The 20305-nt window shown below is 36.9% G+C and overlaps 1 protein-coding gene across 15 annotated transcripts in view; it reads left to right on the forward strand.

Moving 5' to 3' along the window:
• PUM2 (pumilio RNA binding family member 2) overlaps positions 1 to 20305 on the forward strand; it is a 108235-nt gene that overhangs the window by 39325 nt on the left and 48605 nt on the right. For 13 of the 15 annotated variants that reach the window (XM_073335923.1, XM_073335924.1, XM_073335925.1 and 10 more), the window contains 8 exons: positions 190 to 258; positions 8011 to 8116; positions 8473 to 8660; positions 9359 to 9531; positions 12027 to 12297; positions 12586 to 12679; positions 17493 to 17618; positions 19880 to 20016. In XM_073335923.1, the coding sequence (XP_073192024.1) occupies positions 190 to 258; positions 8011 to 8116; positions 8473 to 8660; positions 9359 to 9531; positions 12027 to 12297; positions 12586 to 12679; positions 17493 to 17618; positions 19880 to 20016 (1164 nt within the window). Of the gene's footprint in view, positions 1 to 189; positions 259 to 8010; positions 8117 to 8472; positions 8661 to 9358; positions 9532 to 12026; positions 12298 to 12585; positions 12680 to 17492; positions 17619 to 19879; positions 20017 to 20305 lie in introns of those variants that run through there. The other 2 variants (XM_073335922.1, XM_073335932.1) reach the window with 2 other exon arrangements.

Below are 20305 nucleotides of genomic sequence, written 5' to 3' on the forward strand. Positions count from 1 at the left end.
ACTGGTTGCAGTCTTTAAGTAGACTCATTTACCAAATCTGAGATTATAGACTGAGTAGCAAATTTTAAAACTTTAGAAACTATTTTTAAAAATCCAGTCAAATCATATCGGGGAATATATAATTGTATTTAAGACATATAATTCACTATCTAATAGATTGCTAATTGTCATTAATATTTTTTTCTTCAGGTTCGATCTGTGGATGAGATGAATCATGAGTTTCAAGCTCTTGCACTAGAATCTCGGGGAATGGGAGAGGTAAATATTTGTAGGTGATTAGAAAATCCTGTTGGAGGATTGGAAATTCTAATAAAATTTTGCTTGTTTCAATTCTTAGCTTGGTTAGTGAAGTTTTTTTGATCTGAGACAAACCAATTTTTCAGGCATCCAAAGACAACTTAGACACCACCTTAAATTTTGTAAATATTAACTCCAGTATCTAAGAACTATGATAAATGGAGCTATCACGTTAACATATTGGGCTTATCAGCTGTTAAGCTTGGGGAAGAAGAGCTGGCAATGTAAAGATTGTGGAAAATTCTCTGCTGTTGCTGCTTTCTAAGAAGTTATTTCCACTGACCTAAGCCCTCGGGTGTTGGGGCTTTTGCAGGATTCCTGGACCCAATGAAAAATAACAATTATAAACTGGCTGAAATTAGGGCAATTTATTATACCGTTAGTGGCATGGCTTCTTCAATGGACAGCCTTAGTGCTGATGGACTGGCGCATGTGCCATGTAAGGAGGAACAAAAGTTTCCTTCCAGAATGAGCAGTGCAATTTTAAAGAATTTGAAATACTCTGCTGGTTAAAAATAGCCCTTTCCTTCGCTCAAACTATAGTAACACCCACAGAGTGAGAGACTTTAAAAAGACTATTATAAAGTCTCTTAGGAAATTTAGAGAAATGCATACTGAAAGCTAGACTTCTCTACTTGCTAAGGATCTGACAGTTCTGCAGCTAGCAGAGTCCATGTACATCACGTTAATGAAGGACTACCTTGTCTCTTTGCTGACATAGTGGAGGTGAAATCTGAAAAAAGATGTTGATATACAGGGTAGCTTTAGGAGGTTATAGGAATCAGGTGTAAAGATCAAATCAAAAGTGATTGGCTCATTTAGACAATCCAGTGATAAATATGAGTTATTCAAATGGTATACAGGCCACTTGATAAAATATTCCTTATTTTTTGTCCACTGTATCAAACATATCATTAGGCTTGCTATTCTCAATCTCAATAAAGATTTATCCCATCTTAAAAAGATTGAATTTATTTTGAATCTTGTTTTCAAGTTTTTCTAGTTAAGTCTCCAAAAGTGACTGCAGCTTCAAATTCTGATGATATAGAGGCAACTGTGAGATATTTTGCAAGTATGCACCATGTATACTGTGATGTTTGTTATGCCAGATCACTTGAAGGCAATGCAAAGAAGTATGGTTTGGCTGTTTCCCATTTGGAATATATTGAGAAAACTGAGTCAAGGCAGATGTTACCTGGGCCAGGAGGCATTCTTAAGGAGATCAAGATAAACAAAATTGTGGATGCATTCTATTTTGTAATGACTTAATAACCAGTGCTATATGTAAACTGAAGCAGTCATGTTTCCTACATAGAATCATAGAATAACAGAGTTGGAAGGGACCTCTGGAGGCCATCTAGTCCAACGTCCTGCCCAGAGCAGGACCAATCCCAACTAAATCATCCCAGTGAGGGCTTTGTCAAGCCTGACCTTAAAAACCCCTAAGGAAGGGGATTCCACCACCTCCCTAGGTAACGCATTCCAGTGTTTCACCACCCTCCTAGTGAAAAAGTTTTTCCTAATATCCAACCTAAATCTCCCCCACTGCAACTTGAGACCATTACTCCTTGTCCTGTCATCTGCTATCACTGAGAATAGTCTAGATCCAATCTGCAGACACAAACTACATCAACTGCAATACTGATTTCAGTGTTCTGATTATATGGCTAAAAAAGTACAATATGGTTGTATACGAACTGACACATGCTAGATTACTTTACACAAGTATTGAGTGAGAAGAAAAAGAAGATAGCTCTTTGTAAACAATTGCTTTTAAAATTAAACTGAAATATCAAATCCACAACGAATGATAGTGCATCATACATGTAAAACAAACTTTTTAATTACTTACCTATCTGTCTTTCAAAATATTAGAGAAATGCCTTTTGACAATCAAAACAAACAATATTTCAACTTAATATGTTAGAGATAATTTTTGGGCTCTGATCTTTCCAGGAAAAGCATTATTCCTTGATGAGAAATTTGAAGTTTTAGCTGGTGAGCATTTTGTTTTTCCAAGGCTGATCTATAGTCTCTAAGCACCTTACAAACGCTAATGAAATAATCCTCTCAACCACATGAGGTAGGGTACATTCCAGGTACTTTATCCTAACTTATATGAAATGTTCCAAAGGGGCTTCTACCATTTCTTCAGGAGACTATTCCACATTTCTTGCTTTCAGGAAGTTTGCTGTGTTTTTCCTAGATTTCCCTTTTCTTAATTCTTTTACCCAAGTTACACATCATAGTACACCCTAGTTTTGTGGTGTGTTTTTGTTGGTTATTCCCTGAACTCCAATTTGTTTTCTTGGCACCAGACTGAACACAGTATTCCAGATGTGGTCTCATCAGAGCTATATCAAGAGCACATTCTCTTTTATTATGTGATTCTTCTGAATGTGGGAACTAAAAAATGGTGTCAGTTTTTTATGCCAGTTGTCACTGAACACCTTGGTATAATTTGTTTACTGTTTAACCAATGAACACATCGGGAAAAGTCAAGACATTAAGGGCTTGTCTACACTTGAAACACTACAGCTGCAGCATTGCTGTAGCACTTCAGTGTAAATGCAACCTATACTGCTGGGAAGGGTTCTTGCATTGGCACAGGTAATCCACCTCCCTGAGAGGCAGTAGCTAGTTGGACAGAAGAATTCTTCCGTCAGCCTAGCGCCGTGTACACTGCAGGTTAGGTTGGCTTAACTACACTGCTCCGATGTTGATTTTTCACACTCCTGAGCAACATAGGTGGGTCAACCAAACTTTTTAGTGTAGACCAGGCCTAACTCTTTTGCACTTTTTGTAAAGTGTAGTGTTGTAATGCTCCTAGAACATGTGAATAGGTATACTTTTTAAAAAAATGTCCAGATAGTTTTTTCTTCCCAGTGAAGACATTGTTCCTGTTATGTTCTCTTGTTCTCACATATGCATTTTTCTGAATTGAATTTCATTTCCTGATCATATTCCTAATCCCCGTAGGTCAATTTATTTTTCTGTCTCTGCAGGGATTCAGCACTTCCCACTTCTACACTTAGCTCCAGAGCGATTGATCCAGCGGGTGGGGGGGGGTAGATTTAATTGGTGGGCTGTTAATTCTATCACTTGGAGTCTTTTAATGACATTTAAATGTCTTTCTGAAATATATGCTTGTGTTCAACCACAAGTTATTTGGTTAGAGGCAGGAATCACTAAGTGAAAGGCCTATTTTGCCTTTGCTTCTCTGTTATGCTGCAGAATGAATGACATGTCTGTCATAGACGTGCATACTGCTCTTTCAGGTACCACATAAGAAGTAACAGATGGCAGTTTGTTTGAGCTGTTCATGCCCTTAGCTAATCAGTAGCTAAATAACCACATTTTAATTGAGATGAACAACATGATGTATGCTTAGCTATCAGCAATTAGGAAGAACCAGGTCAGTCCCCCCTCCTTAGGGAAGATTAAACCCTCATAACTTGGGCAGGGAAAAATCTTACCTATGTACTTCCTTTCACTGTAGGCAAACTCAGTAGTGTTGTTAAATTGTCACAACATAAATGCACCAAAATGTAGCGTCTACCTGTTGGCATTGTCCCAGACAAATTATATCTTAAATACAATTATATATTCCCTGATATGATTTGACTGGATTTTTAAAAATAGTTTCTAAAGTTCAGTTTCTAAAACTCGTTGGCATTGTCCCAGACAAATTTAGGCAACCAAAGGTAGATCTGTTTGCATCCTAAAATCAGTTGTAAAACACCTTGTCACAGGGAGCAGCAGCCATGGACCTGCTATCCTAACCATTCCTGAAATACCTCTTTAATGCCTTTCCTGCATCCTCTCTTGTGGGTAGGACTCTGCAAAAGATAAAGGTTAGTCCTCTTTTGGTTCTTGAGCAAAGTAAGCTGTCATGGGGTAAGAGGGAAGGTCCTCTCATGGATTAGTAACTGGTTAAAAGATAGGAAACAAAGGGTAGGAATAAATGGTCAGTTTTCAGAATGTAGAGAGGTAAATAATGGTGTCTCCCAGGCATAACTAATGGTCCCAGTACTGCTCAACATATTCATAAACAATCTGGAAAAAGGGATAAACAGTGAGGTGGCAAAGTTGTGTCATCTGCAAATTACTCAAGATAGTTAAGTCCAAAGCTGACTGCAAAGAGTTACAAAGGGATCTCACAAAACTGGGTGACTGGGCAACAAAATGGAAGATGAAATTCAATGTTGATAAATACAAAGTAATGCACATTGAAAAACATAATCCCAACTATACATAAAAACCGATGAGGTCTAAATTAGCTGTTACCACTCAAGAAAGAGATCTTGGAGTCATTGTGAATAGTTCTCTGAAAACATCCACTCAATGTATTACTAACAGAATGTTGGATATCATTAGGAAAGGGATAGATAACAAGACAGAAAATATCATATTGCCTCTATATAAATCCATGGTATGCCCACATCTTGAATACTGCCTACAGATCTGGTTGCCTCATCTCAAAAAAGATATATTGGAATTGGGAAAGGTACAGAAAAGGGTAACACAAATGATTAGGGGGTATGGAAGAGCTATGAGCCTATGAGGAGAGATTAATAAAACTAGGACTTTTCATCTTGAAAAACAGACTACAGGGTATATGATAGAGGTCTACAAAATCATGACTGGTGTGGAGAAAATAAATAAGGAAGTGCTCTTTACTCCTTCTCATAACACAAGAATTAGGGGTCACCAAATGAAATTAATAGGCAGCAGATTTAAAATAACAAAAGGAAGTACTTCTTCACACAATGCCCAGTCAACCTGTGAAATCTTGGCCTTCACAACATCCTCCGGCAAAGATTAGACAGGGTTCAAAAAAGAACTAGATAAGTTCATGGAGAATAGGTCCATCAGTAGCTATTAGCCAGGATGGGCAAGGATACAAAATCATGTTCTGAAGTGTCCCTAGCTTCTGTTTGCCAGAAGCTGGGAGTGGGTGACATGGTGTGGATCACTTGATGATTACCTGTTCTGTTCATTCCCTCTGAAGAACCTGGCATTGGCCATTGTCGGAAGACAGGATACTGGACTAGATGGGCCATTGGTCTGACCCAGTATGGCTGTTCTTATGTTCTGGCTGCTCTTCTCGATGAGACACTCTACCAATAAACAATACTCCTGTGTTTTGCGGAAATCCTACACACTGTTTCAGGGATAAATAAATGTTGTTCCAATCTTTCCTCACTTGGACTTTCTGCCATACTTGTCTGACCTTCAGCTGGATAATGAAAGTTATATAGAAATAACCTCATTTAAGAGGACACAAAATAAACATGCTAGAAGTGCATGACAATTTGATGACCTGACCAGATTCTGATTTAATCTGCTCCATTCTTCCCATCAGTTTTTTGCTTTTGGTAGCTGTAATCTCAGCCAGAGAAATCTCTGAACTGAATGATCGTATTCGCACTTTCTATTGGAAGAGCCACTTTTTCTATAAACAACACACACACTTTTTTTATAGTTTTCATAAAATGGCTTTATTTCATTTCTGCCCTATCCTGGGATATCCAGAAGGAAAACAGTGGTGCCTTTACAGACATAGATACAGAGTTTAAAGCTAGATGGGACCATTAGTAGGCCTTTAAATTTCACTTAGTTACCCAGTATTGAGGTATCCTGCATGGTCCTCGATGTACTTCTCCATCCTCTGAGATCTAAATAGTTCAGAACTTTACAAACTTATAGAAGACATAGTGTTTTGACCCACATGAAAATCTATGATGTGGACACCTGGTGATTACTTTTTAAAATATACAAATAGAGAAACAGACACTTAAGCATCTTCCATTGCAGCCTTTGACAGGAAGACGCTGCATACCAAAATACTATCCTGAACAATAGACCCTCCTGAACACAGCTAAAAGTATGTGCTCTGTTTTTCTAGTTATTTTCCTCCCTTCATTTATGACTTTTTTAAATCCCACTGTAAGAACCAGGGATTTCAATATAAAGAATGGGGAAATGGCTTTTAAATTTAATTTAACTATTCTCCAACTAATCTACCCACCAACTTTGTTCCTGGCTAGTAGGTTTCTGAGACATTTGAAGCCTCATTAATCCTTTAGTTACTAGAGGGGAGAAGCAACTGTCTTGACTTCAGCTTTCTGACTGCTAAAGAAGTAGGCTCTCAACTACTCTTGATGTCTCATGAGCACTTCTTGTTGCCTTCCTCCTGAATAGCTCCAGGGCATATCTCTGCTTCTGTTCATAGCCATTTAAATAGCTGCCTGGTTAAAATGCTGTGAATCCTGTCCATTTCTAACAGGCCCATATGTAGGGCCTTACCAAATTCATGACCACGAAATCTGGTCTTTTCTGTACTTTTACCCTATACTATAAAAATACCCTATACTACAGGATAAAAGTATACAAAAGTACAGTGTTTCTCAAACCCGCAAAAAGGGGTCAAAAGGCTAGTGTAGCAGGGGGTCATGGTGTTGCCACCCTTACTTCTGTGCTGCTGCTTTCAGAGCTAGACGTCTGGTCAGCAGCTGCTGCTGTCCAGCCCCCAGTTCTGAAGGCAGCGCAGAACTAAAGGTGGCAATACTGTGATCTCCTCTAGGTACTATCTGCAGACTAGGTGAAATAGTGTTGCATCAGATTATATTTGTCATATTTTTTTCCACTTCCAGAAGGCCTAGAAACGTGTTTTAAATGGATGGTTAAATTCTGCAGAATTAGGTTGCTAATCTCCTTTCAAAAGTTTTCTTACTTTCCACTAACAAATTGATTTTTTTAAAATAAATGCTGGGTTACAGTTTTTCAGTGTGCACAAAAATTACAATCCAATGAAAACTGTATTAATGTGTTTGCGAGGATTTAGATGTACACCACAGTGGCAGAGTTGGTAAACCTAGTTATATTGCCACTGATGTTTATGGTTATAAAACTAGATATAAAAAGATTGGTGACTTAGGAATGTTTTTGATGAAGTTAAACGCAGTGCCTGCTTTCTGTAATCACACTAAAACTGGTTTTGTTCCAAGACAGAACAGAATATGAGATTCTAAATCTGAAATGGCTTCAGTTTTTCTACCTTAGAAGTAGTTACTTGAGGAAACCCTATTGCTGAGGGGAATGACTGAGATTTGGAACCTTTAATCTGTAGGTCACTGGATCAAACATGGCAGGGTTTGTAGTAAGCTAGAGGTAGCTGAACTGCCATCATGCGGGTAGTTACTATCTGAAGTTTGTGGACTTGGTCCATTTCCAAGTTGACACAACCACGTCATGAAAACTACCTCTGGATTTTGTATTCTTGTTAGTTGTTTAGGCTGAAAGGCCAAGATTTTGAATCATGATGGAAAATGGAGTGGCCTCTCACAGTTAGAGATGCAACCTACTAGGTGATGGTTGAAGAACATCAGGGCATTAGCAGGGGAAAGCTTGCATAGTTACTGTTCATTCTCTGTGTGTTCTGTGTAACTAGTACCTGCGTCTTAGGTTGTCAGTTGGGCTCCTTTCATGAGAAATTAATTAGACACTATTTTTCACTCTTTAACTGTTCAAATGTAATTTGTTTTCTTCTGTACAGTTAACATCTATAGAATCTCTAAATATCTAGATTTTTTTTGTTTCGTTGATGGAGTATATCCCCCTTAGTTGTGCTGTTAATATTTTTGGCTATTTATAAGAACTATTGGTTAATTTTTGGCTATTTTAAATGAAGTAACTTCCCCTCTTAAATAGCTGTTACCTGCCAAAAAGTTTTGGGAACCTGATGATTCAGCAAAAGATGGACAAAAAGGGATATTCCTTGGTGATGAGTGGAGAGAGACTGCATGGGGAACTCCTCGTAAGTGATTGTAATATGTATTTAAAGATGATTCCTGTTAATTTATCTGAAAGTAATAGTTTTATAAAACCCTAGATATGCCTTACATTTTAAATTGATTTCCCTCATGTTAATTCTGAGAAATCTATACTGAACAAATGACAATGGTATGCTAGTAAAACTCAAAACTGGGATACAAGATTTTTTTTAAAAATAAATATATTCAGTTATAACTGTTAAAAATAAAACTGGCTTTGTATTTAATTGCCATATTCTGGTCTTGCTTAATATGTTCCCCATTATGAAATGCTAACAACTTTGCAAGTTATACTGTAAAGTACAGATTAGTAATTTTTTATTTATTTTTTTTTAAACAGACCATTCTATGTCTCAGCCTATTATGGTACAGAGAAAGCCTGGACAGGGTTTTCATGGAAACAGTGAAGTAAATGCTGTATTGTCTCCTCGATCAGAAAGTGGTGGCCTTGGAGTGAGCATGGTAGAATATGTGTTAAGTTCCTCTCCAGCAGATAAATTGGATTCCCGGTTTAGGAAAGGAGCTTTTGTAAGTAATCTAATGCTTTAAGCTTGCATAGTTACTTACAGCAGTGCTATGAATTCTTGTACATGGTTATGTTTTTCTATTACATTTTTCCATTTCTCTTCTATCATTCCCTTCAGCTGAGAAATGTGTAGTTCTTACCCACCACTTTTCCTTAGTTGGAAAATCCTAACATGAAGGGGTTAGGGAGAAACATTTGGGGAGTTCTTGGCCTTGAATAAGTTTCTCAGGAAAATTATTGCATTTATTTACCAATCACCTTCAAATCCAGGCAGAAAAATAGGTACTATGCAAATCACTGGTGAGCTGTAAAAGCTCTTAATAACTATATTTAAAGCAAAATACAAAATGGCCTTTGGGCTAGAGCTTCATATTATTTGTGTTCTTAAAAACACTTCTTTAATTTTTTTTAATAGTATATTGTGATCTAATTTGTGGTGTTACTGCTTTACCAGCACCGCTATAGTTAAGGTTGAGTTAACTTTTCCATTATAAATTCTGACAACGCCCTTTTATGTTTTAGCAATTAGTAATTGCATGTGGTTGAAACTTCATAAACAAGTTACATACCAAATGCAATTTCATTTAGAACAAAATGTTTGTATTTTTTACATGCACTGTAGTGTAGAATTAGGTCATCTTACGGTGCTCCTTTTGTGTTCTGTTAAATATTCAGAATCAAACAGATTCTTTTTCCTCAGGGCACTAGAGATGCTGAAACAGATGGACCTGAGAAAGGAGATCAGAAAGGAAAGGCTTCTCCATTTGAGGAGGACAAAAACAGAGATCTTAAACAAGGAGATGATGAGGATGTTACTAAAATAAATGTCAGAGGTTTGCCAAATGGAATGGATGCCGATTGCAAAGATTTTAAGTAAGCTTTTAACTGTTTCTCAAGAAGACAAGCATATCTCTTTAGGGATACTTGGAGTTCTTGTTTGTGTGTCAAATTCAAACATTTATTCAGCTGTAGATTGATTCTTTTATCTCTCATCCTCCCCCTCCTGCTGTGCCACATGTTACTTACAATTTCATTAGCCCATGTGTCATTTTTCATGAGAGAGAAAAGTTCATCTTAACTAAATAAACCTACTAGTTCTTCTAAAGAAATTACTACCTGCAAAAGGCAGTGTGTAACACATGTTAAAGGGGGCTTTAAGATTTTATTCTATTAATAAATCATGAACTAAATTACTTCCTGTGACTTTTTTTCTTCCTAAACTTCATAACTTTCACATCTGGCTCATGTGTTAAGGAGTTAGTCCTGCACAATTTTAATGTAACCTCTAATTTTGCTATGAAGCAGTGCATCCTCCCACTGCATAACCTGTTGGAACCCCAATTCCGTTTCCCCACACAATTCATCCTCTATTGGACCAGCATGATATGATTCAGCTCCCTTCTCAGCCAGTCAGTACCATTCTGAATGCTGACGAGAGTGACATTTATTCAGGTTTTTTTGTTTTAAAAGGAGAAGGTCCAAACTTGGAATTTGAACCTTGATCCCACTCATAACAGCCCAATCAGCTGTCACAAGCAGCCACCCTATTTTATCTAATCTTTAATTAAACCTTTGGTACCTTACAAATACCAGATTAATCATCTTGGTATCTAAATACCTATCTAATGTATCCTTGATAATTGACATGATCATTGACAAACCAGAAAACTGCTGTTCAGACTGCTGCTTATAAGTCCATCCTAATATGGATGGGAGAATGGGAGGTACAAAACTTGAGTTAAAGATTATCATCTTTAACTCTTAATATTCTTTCTTTTCTTGGTCTAAAATTGAACCTATATATTTAAATGTTTGTTTGATTTTTACTTTTATTTTTTAAATTTAGGAAGGTAAGGAAATGCATATTTGACCCATTTCTAGTCTTTTGGATAAATACATGATTGCCCATATTAAAAACAAAGAAAATAACTAACAAACATGTTAATTATGCCAAAAGTGAAATCCTCAACATATTGTGTATCTGAAAAGCTACAGTCACTCCTTTGGAATGCATGCTACCATATCAAAAATAAAACATATTTCATTCATTTTACTAAATTGTCTACTGCATATGCAGAGTAGATTAATTTTAATCTGTTCTGTTATTTTTATTTAAATATCAAAAGCAATGACAATATTAAAAAATAAATGCTTTCCAAATTATTTTTTTTAGAAATGACTTTTTTTTTTTTGCATAAGTGCAGAAAAGCATCCAAACCCAGTAAACCTCTCAAGAAATAATAGAGAAGGCTATCTAATTAAGTGGGCAATTAGAAGCAGAGTTACGAATCCCTGCAAATAGAAGTTTATAATTGAACTATTGACACAACTTTAACTATAGCAACACAACAGCACCACTATAAGGAGCAAACCTATCCTAACTAAATATATTTTTTTTTAAATATTTGTCCTATTCTTCCTGTATCTCTTGACATTTATATTAAAACAGTATTTTGAATTAACTTGTAGTATGGGTTTTCTTCCTATATAATTCTTATTTATAAGTGAAATGGATATTGAAATAACTAATGCATGAAACTTTAGTTTCTTCGGTTCCTAGCTTGTGTCACAGGCAAAGAAGAAGCAGTGCTAAATGGTTTTTAATGCATAATTTAGGTTTGGAGCCAGGGTGGGTTACTAGGTGACAAAAGTTCCCTGCCATAGTGTTCCTCTTTGTCACCATCAAAGCACTAGAGTGGCTGTATGTGCTCTGGATTGAATCAGTTTGTTAAAAGTGACAGGTTTTATGGTGTTTTCTTTCCCGCAACAAAAGACTGACTTCTGATTTTTGATACTGGACAGTTCAGAGTTATGTCTGCAGATTTGCTGGAGGCACCCATGCCTTCATTTCAGTGAGAGAGATTTAAACCTTTGAGTGCTGCAGAGATGAGAGAAGTAGGACTGACGTAACACTTCCCATTTGGGAAGTGGAGTGTGATACCTACCAACCTTTAACAGCACACTAGGGTGCTTTTACTGTATAGTAACATGGTCCATATGGCCAGGTTGTACACTACATGCCAAAGTGCTATAGATTTACACCCCAGCTTGCCAGGCACTGACTTGCCATCTAGCTAAGCCCTTACAGGTGATTGGCAATTCATTTCATTTCATTCATAAGAGTCTGGAAGTATTTTTCAGTGGGGTTTATAATGGAAGTAAACTGGTAAAGCTTAAAGGTGTGCTTTTTCCTAGCTCACCATTCTATGCCTGTTAAACTGCTTATGGTGAATCTTCTTTCTCTCAGTTATATTTGTAAACTTTTTCATGTTTAAAGATTCTCCTTCAACAGATTGTAATATGCTTTGTCCAGTATTGATTTATTTGTCAAGGCTGTAAGAGGCTCTCTTTTAATTTCTTCTGTGCAGTCGTACTCCTGGAAGCCGACAAGCCTCCCCAACGGAAGTAGCTGAGCGCCTGGGTCCTAACCCTAACTCCACAGAAGGATTAGGTCCACTTCCCAATCCTACCGCCCACAAACCTCTGGTAGAAGACTTTTCAAACTCAGAAACTCAGAATCTGGATGCCATGGAACAAGTTGGTCTTGATTCGTTACAGTTTGACTATCCTGGCAATCAGGTACAAATGGACTCCTCAGGAGCTACTGTAGGACTTTTTGACTACAGTTCTCAGCAGCAGGTTAGTGCTGTTCTTACAGAACTGATGGGAATGTGTTTAAAATATTCTGTGATTTGAAGATGTTGCAATTTGTTCTTTCTAATTAACTATTTAAGCATAAAATTTTGATGTATTTCACCTTATTAAACTCCTATACTTGAGAGAGAGTAGGATGGAAACAAATAAATGTACTTACATTTCCATGTAATATACATTGTGCATTGTGTACATAGAATTTAAAGTAAATTCTAAACTTTAAGCATAACTCACATCTTTAAATTGAAAACTTAAATGTTTGCTATTTCATAGCTTTTCCAGAGAACTAATGCGCTAACTGTCCAGCAGTTAACAGCAGCCCAGCAGCAACAGTACGCATTGGCTGCAGCTCAGCAGCCACACATAGGTGAGATTTTTATAATGTATAAATACTTTAGATGTCAGCGACAAAAAGCTGACAAATGTATTGTTTTGCTACACTACTTTCAGTTTACTAAACATCAAATCTAATTCAAGTTTGCTGATTTATGGTGTTCTAACTAGTTAATAAATAGTAGTATTAGTAATAGTATGCATATATGCACTGGAAAGAGAAATATTAGTGATCATTTTGAAGAGCTGCTGTGTCAGATTGTTCCTACTCTATATAACAGTTTCTAAAATTGCGTTTTCTGTTTTGTTTCCTCCACCTAAATATTTGCCACTACACTTGTGTTCAAATGACTGAAAATTAGTTTTGCTTATGTAGAACTGTATATTGAAAATATGGATGACTAAAAATGGAAAGTACGCTTATTTTAATGCCACAAAGTAAGTGTAAGTGAAGCAACTCATTCATTTGTAAAATGGGATAATACTTAATGTACCTCCCAGAGGTGTTGAGGTTAAATTAATATTTGTAATAGCCCATTGAGATCCTCCAGTAAAAGGCACTATAGAGTGCAAAATAGCTTTTATTGTGTTGATTAACTTCATTCCTTCATAAATAGCTGCTTATCCTAGAGGTGCCCTGGCAATTGTCTAGTTAAAGTAGTGTTGAATTTTGTATTTAAAGTAGGGCTAAAATCCTTGTAAGACTTCAGTGTTTGAATTTAGTCTACACATTTCTTATGAATCCTGAGGTTTTTTGGACTCTTATCTGAGTTGCTGCAAAGACCAAACTTTAAACACTTCAGTAAAGTCTGAAGGAAAAGATAGGTTTGTTTTTTAAATTTTTACAGCTTAGCAGAAGTTATTCACTGAGTCCTGTTTTGTGAGGAGCTCTGTGCTAAACATCCCCTGATTCAATGAAACAGCAGTGCCTTAGAGAGCCCTTGGTGCATTGATATCTTAGCAAGAAGACATTCTTCTCCCTTGATGCTACTGCCTGAGTGCTCTCAGGAGTTAAGGTAGCAGCAACAACTACAGAAAAGCCGAGTTGTCTTTGTGGAGGCGTCAAGACACAAAAGGGCTCCTCAGGGGTTACTGCTTCAGTGAGCTGAGACAGCCCAACATGGGAGCCCCTCAAGCTGAGATACTTTGGTGAAGGGGTAGTGGATTCCAACTCCTGTACTCCCCTCACTTTCATCCTCCTTCACCACCTTGCATGTTCATTTTCATCATCTGAGTCAGATGCCACCAGCAGAAAGCTGATTTTCTCTTTTGGTGGTTTGGGTTCTGAAGTTTCCACATCTGAGTGTTGCTCTTTTAAGACTTCTAAAAGCATGCTTCACACCTTGGTCCTCTCAGATCTTGGACAGCACTTCAGATTCTTAAACCTTGGGTTGAGCGCTGTAGTTATTTTTAGAAATTTCACATTGGTACCTTCTTTGGGTTTTGTCAAATCTGCTATGAAAGTGTTCTTAAGATAAACGTGCTGGGTCATCATCCGAGACTGCTATAACATGAAATATACGCAGAATGCGGGTAAAACAGAGCAGGAGACATACAATTCTCCCCCCAAGGAGTACAGTCGCAAATTTAATTGACACATTTTTTTAACGAGCATCATCCGCATGGAAGTACGTCCTCTGGAATGGTGGCGGAAGTGTGAAGGGGCATATGAATGTTTAGCAAATCTGGCATTTAAATACCTTGCAATGCTGGCTACAACAGTGCCATGCAAACGCCTGTTCTCACTTTCAGGTGACACTGTAAATAAGAAGCAGGCAGCAGTATCTCCTGTCAGTGTCGACAAACTTGTTTGTCTTAGCAGTTGGCAGAATAAGAAGTAAGACTGAGTGGACTTGTAGGCTCTAAAGTTTTACACTGTTTTGTTTTTGACTGCAGTTATGTAACCAAAAAAAAAAAAAATCTGCATTTGTAAGTAACACTTTCTCGATTGCACTTCAGTACTTGTATGAGGTGAATTGAAAAATACTATTTCTTTTGTTTATCATTTTTACAGTACATATATTTGTAATCAAAAATAATATAAAGTGAGCACTGTGTACTTTGTAGTCTGTGTTGTAATTTTAAATCAATATTGAAAATGTAGGAAAACATCCAAAAGTATTAAATAAATTTCAGTTGGTATTCTACTGTTATAAGTGTGATTAATTTTTTTAATCACAATTAATTTTTTTAGTTAATCATGTGAGTTAACGGTAATTAATTGGCAGCCCTAAATCCGAATATATTTTTTGAGATTGGACAACCAGAACTGTGTGGTGTATTCAAGGTGTGGGCATACAATAGATTTATATAGAAAATACCTTAATGCCGCTGTCTTATTATCTATCCTTTTTCCTAATGATTCCTAATATTCTGTTAGTTTTTTGACTACCGTTGCAAAATGAGCGAATGGTTTCAGAGAACTGTACGTCGTGACTCCAAGATCTCTTTCTTGAGTGGTAGCAGCTAATGTAGAGCCCATCATTTTGTATGTATAGCTGGGATTATGTCTTCCAATGTGCATTACTGTGCATTTATCTACATTGAATTTCATGTGCTATTTTCTTGCCCACTCACCCACTTTTGTGAGATCTTTGCAACTTTCTGCAGTCAGCTTTGGACTTAACTATCTTGAGTAATATTGAATTGTCTGCACACTTTGCCATCTCACTTTTCACCCCTTTTTCAAGATCATTTATGAATATGTTGAACAGTACTGGTCCTAATATGGATCCTTGGGGTCCCCGCTATTTACCCCTCTCCACTGTGAAAACTAACCATTTATCCCTACACTTTGTTTCCTATCTTTTAACCAGTTACTGATCCATGAGAGGACCTTATCCCATGACTGCTTTCTGTGTTTAAGAGCCTTTAGTGAGGGACATGGCCAAAAGCTTTCTGAAAGTGAAAGTACATTATATCCACTGAGTCAACATTCTCCATATGTACGTTGACCCCTTGAGAGAATTCTAATAGATTGGTGAGGCATGATTTCCCTTTACAAAAAGCCTTCCTCAACAAAATGTGTTCATCTGTGTGTCTGATAATTCTGTTCTTTACTATAGTTTCAGCCAATTTGCCTGGTACTAAAGTTAGGCTTACCATCCTGTAATTGCCAGGATTGCCTCTGGAGTCATTTTAAAAAATCAGCGTCACATTAGCTATCCTCCAGTCATCTGATGCAGAGGTTATTTTAAATGATAGGTTACATACCACAGTTAGTAGTTCTGCAATTTCATGTCCGAGTTCCTTCGGAACTGTTGGGTGACTATCATCTGGTCCCGGTGACTTATTACTGAGAAATTAATCAGTTTGTTCCAAAATCTCTTTTGTTAACACCTCAGTCTGGGAGATAAGGTGAGTGAGGTAAAATCTCTTATTGGGCCAAGTTCTGTTGGTGAGAGAGACAAGCTTTCTAGCCACACAGTGCGCTTTTTCAGGTCTGCTTTCAAAAGAAAAGCCGGGGAGCTTAAATTCGTTAATCAAAAATCATGTCTAGCAGAGTAATAAATTTAAGCTCCCAGCCTTGTCTTTTGAAAGCAGACCAGAAGAAGAGCTCTGTGTCGCTCAAAAGCTTTTCTCACCAGCAGAGGTTGGCCCAATAAAAGATACTACCTCACCCACCTTTGTGTCTCTAAAGTTCTGGGACTGACACAGGCACATGTATATTGTATACCTCAATCGGGGACATTTCCTCAGATTTATCACCTAAAAAGAATAGCTCACATGTGGGAATCTCCCTCTCATCCTCAGCAGTGAAGACCGATGCAAAGAATTCATTTAGCTTTTCTGCAATGGGCTGGTCTTCTTTGAGTGCTCCTTTAGCATCTCCATCATCAGTGGCCCCACTAATTGTTTGGCAGGCTTCCAGCCTCTGATGTACTTACAAAAAAAAATTTTGCTGTAAGTTTTTGTGTCTTGCTAGTTGCTCTTCAAAATCTTTTTCGGCCTGCCTAATTATACTTTTGACTTGCTAGAGTTTATCCTCCTTTCTATTTTCCTCAGTAAGATTTGACAGTTTTTAAAGGGATGTCTTTTTGTCTTCAACCACTTCTTTTACTGTGTTGTTTAGCAGTGGTAGCTTTTTTGGGGTCGGGGGGGGGGGTGGTCCTCTTACTGTTTTTTGTGTTTTTATTTGGGGTATACATTTAGGTTGAGCTTCAATAGTGTTTTTAAAAAATCTCTGCATTTCAACACTCCTCCACCCCCCTTGAGCACCTGTGGCACCCCTGTGCTCCCTCCCCACCCAACATTTAGTCAGGGGTATATAGTACAAGTCATGGACAGGTCACGGGCCGTGAATTTTTGTTTACTCCCCATGACCTGACCATGACTTTTATTAAATATACTAGTGACTAAAACCTTAATTATCATTGTTCCACCAAGTTTCTCTGATGCTTATTATATCAATAGCCTCATTTAATAGCAGGCACTCAAGTTCATCTTAGTTCATCTTAATTTTTAGGTTTCAGAGTAACAGCTGTGTTAGTCTGTATTCGCAAAAAGAAAAAGAGTACTTGTGGCACCTTAGAGACTAACCAGTTTATTTGAGCATAAGCTTTCGTGAGCTACAGCTCTTGTATTTGCATATAAGCACTTATAAAATTTCTCTATTTATTTGTTTGCCCTCATGTGGCATAACTGAATGGGGTTAGGGCAGAGATTTTGTGGTTAGAAAAAATGAAAGTAATGATTTCTCTGCTACTTTGTCTTCACTTCAAAACATCAAGAAGAGTACATGCAGTACTTGTTTTAATACAGGTATAACTTGTGATCACACTGCTTAAATGTGCAATAATGTCTGTTGGATCCATTTGCTAAAATTAAATCTTTGTTTGTTACTATAGCAGGGGTATTCTCAGCAGGCTTGGCTCCAGCTGCTTTTGTGCCAAACCCGTACATTATCAGTGCCGCTCCTCCAGGTACTGACCCGTACACTGCAGCAGGGTTAGCTGCAGCAGCAACACTAGCAGGTAACAACAATTTTTCTCAATTTTATTATAACTTACTGATTAGAATTTGAAAATAGTAAAATGCATTTATAAATTTTTTTATTGAGAAAATAAATCAATATTTGTAGTTTTGAAGATTTTTTTCTATGAATAATTAAGAGGGCACAATCCACTTAATAAACTGCATTTTCTTTCTGAGTATTTTGTACTCTTAATTGTTGCAAATAATATCAAAGATTGCTCTGTCTAGAATATTTTTTATTAATATTGTATCTGAAAATTATAGAAAAAGATTAAGTATTGTTGTTCCTTTTTTTAAAATGGAAAAACTGAGATCCATGAGCTGTTAAGTGTATTTCCAAGGTGACTCAACAGGTCATTGATAGAACTGAGATTAGAAAATCATGCCTTTTGAATCTCTGTCTAGTACTCTATCCAGTAGACAGTGTATTCCCTGTTTGCATGAGTCTTTCACACAGCAACAGGATGTGGAAAAAATACCTTTAAATAGGAAGGTCTGATGTAAAACCACAAATATTGCAGAGTGCTTAAGGCAAATGGAGTATTTGGAACTGCTTCTGACATTTTGGAAAGAGGTTTAGATTTTAAGTTTGTTGTCTCCCAGTAATGAAGGTGGAAAGGAATATTAAAATATGCACACAATTCATGAGAACTGTGGCATTTGATGAGCAAGGTGATTAGAAATGATGGTTAAGAGCCTTTCACTGCTAGGTTTTTTTATATCACAAGTAGACTGGAAATGTTGGGCTTCAAAAATGAAGACAGTATCTCAGCCCAGTTTGAAGGATGTGATCTATCATGTGTGAGTGTCAAAGGAAAATCGCAGGGTTGTATTTGCAAACAAGAAAAGGGATAAAGAATGAGGAAGTGTAGAATCAGGAGTGTTGAAGAAAAAAGGCCAAGAAAGTTGCTATGGGAAGCTCTTTGGTTTAGGCAGGATAGGCTGGGTTTATCCTGTGGAATGTGAAGTGATTTGTTAATGTGGGATAAAACTGACTTTGAGCATACTTTTACATGTAAGCTTTGACTACTGAATGTTATGCAAGTGTTTCTAACTTTACAAGGGTCTACCAGAAGGGTGTTTATTGTTACAGTGTGAACCCTCTTATGTGTCCCACTCCCAGAAGTTGTTTGACCACATGCATGTATCTGTTTGGATTATAGGGTGATCATTTACATTTAAAATGGAACTCCTACTTAATAAACTAATTGGGGACTGAAGTTCATAAACTGGAATGTTTCCTTTTGATCTGTTCAACGCCAATAGACCAGGAACACGGACACTTTTTTTTTTGGTGGTAGTAGCTTCAATTTGCAAAGTGATTCGTCCAACCCTCAGCAACTTTGATAAAGCTTGTGAAAAATTCCTTACAGTGGAAACAACCAAATTTGACCTCCAAAACTAGTAATTTTTCTCAATCCTATCCCTGCAGAGTAGGGTCATGCTTTGTAGTAAAGTTTCAGTTATAAATGGTTTATAACCAATTAATAGATGTTAAAAGCATGTTATAGATCAGCATAGGACGTATGGGTTATAGATGATTAAGAGCAAGTCAGTAGAAGGTGCTGTAGATGGCCATGATGGTAGTTCACCTGTTCTAGAGTTCATTCTGGAACAATTGATTAACCATTTATTAAAATATCTGTTCATCATTTCTTAACCTTTTGTAAACTATTTGTAGAAGTAACTTGAATATAAAGTGTGTCCAGAAAGTAATTACTGCTGTCCCTCATCAAGAGTTGGGTGTAAGCTACCATCTGGTACAGCAGTTGAACAACTTTGAATTGGTATGGGAGTTATCAGTTATGTGCTTAAAACTTAGTCAGGGTTGACTGTCTAACCAAACGGCTGCATTCAAAGAACAGAAACAGTGACTTGATATTTTTCATATACACGGGTAGTTGTTGTTTGTTCTAAGTATATCAGCCTTTCTTGTGTTCTTCTGTTAATGTTTCAGACCAGAAAAGGGGGGTTAAAATGAAGCTCATTAATTGAATCAAGTGGATCTTTTAAAATAGATACATGTCTGGTTTTGCTAACATTTATTTAAGAGCTCTTGACAATTACAATGCAAGTTCTCTTTGTAAAATTGAAAGTAGATTAATTTGTGCTAGGGATAATGTCGTCTTCTGTGTGACGTTCATTCAGCAACTAGCACAGTAGAGTGAAAATCCTGATCAGAGTTTATAGGTGCTATTGCAGTATGAATAATAATAATTTTGATGAACAACAGTAAATTGAAAATAATGTGTTTTGTTAGGTCCGGCAGTGGTCCCTCCTCAGTACTATGGAGTACCATGGGGAGTATATCCAGCCAATTTATTTCAGCAGCAAGCTACAGCTGCAAACACCACAGCAAATCAACAGGCAGCATCACAAGCACAAGGACAGCAACAGGTAGAGTACAATCTTCATGCAGAGGAACAGTATTTAAAAAAAAAAAATTGTATAAGGTTTGCTACTTCAAAATATCAGTTTATAAACAAATTCAACTGGAACTGTAAACAAAAATTGCATGTCACTCTTTAGACTTTTCTCTTGTGCTTTTCAACAGTCTGTATACCAAAAGTTTTGGTTAGTATTTGACTAGTTCTCATTTCTTAAATTCATTCATATTACCAATTATATCAGCATCTTTTAAGTTTCACCTGCTGCATAATTAATCTTTATTTTTTTCCTTATTTGG

This window comes from Lepidochelys kempii, chromosome 3 (assembly GCF_965140265.1).
Source record: "Lepidochelys kempii isolate rLepKem1 chromosome 3, rLepKem1.hap2, whole genome shotgun sequence".
NCBI lineage: Eukaryota > Metazoa > Chordata > Testudines > Cheloniidae > Lepidochelys > Lepidochelys kempii.